General features: G+C 32.8%; 1 protein-coding gene across 1 annotated transcript; it reads left to right on the top strand.

The window, feature by feature from the left end:
- The first annotated feature begins 434 nt into the window (after positions 1-434).
- On the top strand, positions 435-1892 carry LOC116124400 (UPF0481 protein At3g47200-like). Its single transcript, XM_031410126.1, has one exon. The coding sequence runs from the start codon at positions 435-437 to the stop codon at positions 1890-1892; it is 1458 nt and encodes a 485-aa protein (XP_031265986.1).
- The last annotated feature ends 1412 nt before the right edge of the window (positions 1893-3304 follow it).

Here is a 3304-nt window from a genome sequence, read left to right as displayed (position 1 = left end):
TTTTAAATGCGATTGAAAATACTTAGAAAAATACCAGCTTTAGATTACTTGAACATATTGTGGTTGTGATGGGGGCAGTTACCCGATACCATAAATTAAAAGAAACTTATTTTAAACAAAAGATTATAAAAGATGGTTAACATAGCTACTCAAAAATTCGAAAGCAATAATAAATAATTTTTTATATAATTCTCACTTTCTAACGAGGAATCTTGAGGCGGGTGACTTCACCTTTTTATTCCCTAAAAAAGTTCGCAGCAATTCCAAGCTTGATAACTACGGAAAGTTGAGATGCTTGCTCCAAATCACAAGTAGCCCGTCAATTACAATTGGTATGTTTCATTAAATTTATAATCTCAGGACTTATTTAATCAATTTGCATTAACTCACATTACAAAACTATACTCATGTAGTTTTAATTACAGAGAGTAATAATGGGAGAAAGAGAAGGCGAAGCCGGTTCCAGCAGCCTAGCAGGTGGCGGTGATACTCCATTAGAGAGTGTTGTAGTCCATATAAATGGTGACAATACAGCAGTTCCTGTTTCTGGTAATGAAAAAAAGTGGCTTGAGTATATCGTGAATGGAGAAAGCTTCAAGAATCCGCACGAGGTGCTCCGGACGAAAATAGAGAGAGTTCCAGCAATGCTCCGTGTGGTTAAAAAAAACAGAGGTTGCTATGATCCTCTGGTGGTTTCAATCGGTCCTTACCACTTTGGAAATCCCAGGCTTGAGTTAATGCAGCAGCACAAACTTACAATGGCGCGCCAGTATGTAAATGGGGACTTGAAGTTGCTGGAAGAGTCGTATCAGAAGGTCAGGCGCGTGGCGGAAGCTGCAAAACAATGCTACACTGACCAGATCTCGGTCGCCAAGTTCAACAATGAGGAGTTCTCTCAGATGATGTTTCTTGATGCCTGCTTCCTCCTCCAGTTCATCTACTGCATTGTAAGAGAAGAACGAGAGGCTTTGAAGATGAAAAACAACATGATAGCTCTCGTTCAACGAGACTTGTTCTTACTGGAAAATCAAATTCCTTTTCAACTCCTCAATGAATTGAGCTTCGAGTCCAAATTCGGAGATGAAAACAGCAAGCAGACAGTATTAAATAAGTTTGCTACACAAATTCGTAGTCTTCCTCCTCAAAGTTACAAGAAAAACATAAATGATTTTCTTTGTAATTTAGCTTTTGGGGGAAGAAAAGGTGTGCAAGATGTGAATGTAATAGCAGGAAAATTTGAGTCTGAACCTGCTCAACTTCTAGACCTCATTCGCACCAATCTCTTCGACAAAACCGTTTTGACTCAACCGCCTCCTCGCGATTGCAGTGACTGGTTTTCATACCGGTCAGCGAAGGAGCTCAAAGAAGTAGGAATCCAATTCAGGACAAGCAAAACTAACAGATTCACAGACGTTGCTTTTCAATCCGGGTATCTCGCAGGATTCCTGAAACTTCCACCAATATACATTGATGATTCAACAAAGTCTATGCTGCTAAACATGGTAGCATACGAGTCCAGCCTCAATGGTCCTGACGATTTTGGAGTTTCTTCATACATATGCCTGATGAATTCGCTTCTAGAACATGCGGAAGACGTTAAGGAGCTTCGGTCAAAAGGTATACTTCTGAATTTTCTGGGGAGCGATCAACAAGTTGCTGATCTTTTTAATGAGATAGCTGATAATTTGGTGTCACACCCGCATGCATATGCGGCTGTTAAAGATAGAATAGAAAAGCATTACAAAAACAGGTTGAAGATTTGGTTGGCAGAGTGGTTGCATACTCATTTCACTAGCCCTTGGACGGTTCTTGCTTTTATCGCTGCAAGTTTAGCACTTTTCTTGACTGTTATTCAGACTTATCAATCGTTTATGCCAAGTAAAAATAGCTAATACACCATTACATTTATCTGCAATGTTTGTCTGTATTTGTTTTTGTGAGGCAATTACATGTATATTGTTAATTATTTGAATAAGATCTAAGGTGTGATTTTATTGATATGACTTTATTATCAAGTAATCTTTCTGAATTCAGGAATCTTTCACTTTTAATTTGGAAACATTATAGGATTTATAATGCTTGCAATTAATACTATATATGAAGTATACGAGAATCAACCAAAACTAAGAAGTTTCAACATGGGAGACAAAGACAATGTCAAAATTGCGTCAAAATGTTTTAGTAAATAGCAACGATAACACGCATTGATGGATCTATTAAGGGACCACTGAAAAAAGTTTATTAATTTGACAGTATTTGGGTTAAAGGTTTTAGATTTGATCTCACTCACTTACTTTTTTTACATATAAATTAAATTTGTTATAATTCCACTCACAGTTTTTCTTAAGATTATATGAAGTTGTTTAACTTTTCCTCATAACAGTGAGAGACCTACCAATTTTCTGAGTGAGAGCAATTAAATATACAATAAAAACTCCCTATATTCATAGTGATGGGACCAAACTAATTTTATAACTATAAAGAAGTTATAACTTAATAAAGATATAGTTACAGAAATTATTATTTTGACTGAGTTATCCTTAGTACTAGTGGTTGAGAGAAATAGTTAATTAATTGAGCATGTTAAATCCAAGGTATAGACTTTGATAAAAGAGATGGACATAGTTTTAAAAAACTAGTTTATATATCTATATAGTGTTGGGAATATATAAAGTATTTAATGTTTTCTCTCAATGTAATAACTCTAAAGCATGAATCGTTGTTTCATACAATTTTAAATAAATATTTTATTTCATCTTAAATATTCAATGTAATATAGTATATATTTTTTTTTATAATTTACAAATAATTATTACTATGTGGAGACAAGTTCTTAAGACGAGACCTAGAAAAATTATAATTTATTAAAATGCGAAGTTTATTCTTCTTTATAACTAGCCTAAGTTGGGACCAAAATTTTGTTATAACTACGTAAATATTATTTCTATATAAAGTATCATTATAGAGAGATCTTAATGTAATAATAATAAATTAAAATATAAATATTAATTAATGTATAATATTTTTCTTCATTTGATATATAACAAATCAGTTTAATTTTTTAATCTCATCTTATATTAATACTTAATTCATTAAAATATAAACTATTTATGTTATATATTGCGCTATTTAATAATATATAGTATCAATACTAATATTAGAGTTATTAATATCTTATATTATGTATTTTTCAGTTTCTTGCATATTTCATGTAATTGTTTTCTTAAGCTTCAGCATTATTATTTTATTTCAAATTCATTCTGCACAGCCAACTAAACTTTTTCTTCTGCATTATTATCTTAGG

Source organism: Pistacia vera, unplaced genomic scaffold (genome assembly GCF_008641045.1).
Source record: "Pistacia vera cultivar Batoury unplaced genomic scaffold, PisVer_v2 Contig152, whole genome shotgun sequence".
NCBI classification, from domain to species: domain Eukaryota; kingdom Viridiplantae; phylum Streptophyta; class Magnoliopsida; order Sapindales; family Anacardiaceae; genus Pistacia; species Pistacia vera.
The sequence above is the reverse complement of the archived record's forward strand: the minus strand, read 5'-3'. Positions and strand labels throughout refer to the sequence as shown.

Coding starts and splice junctions, on each gene's coding strand:
- LOC116124400 (XM_031410126.1), top strand. CDS start 435: ATGGGAGAAAGAGAAGGCGAAGCCGGTTCCAGCAGCCTAGCAGGTGGC.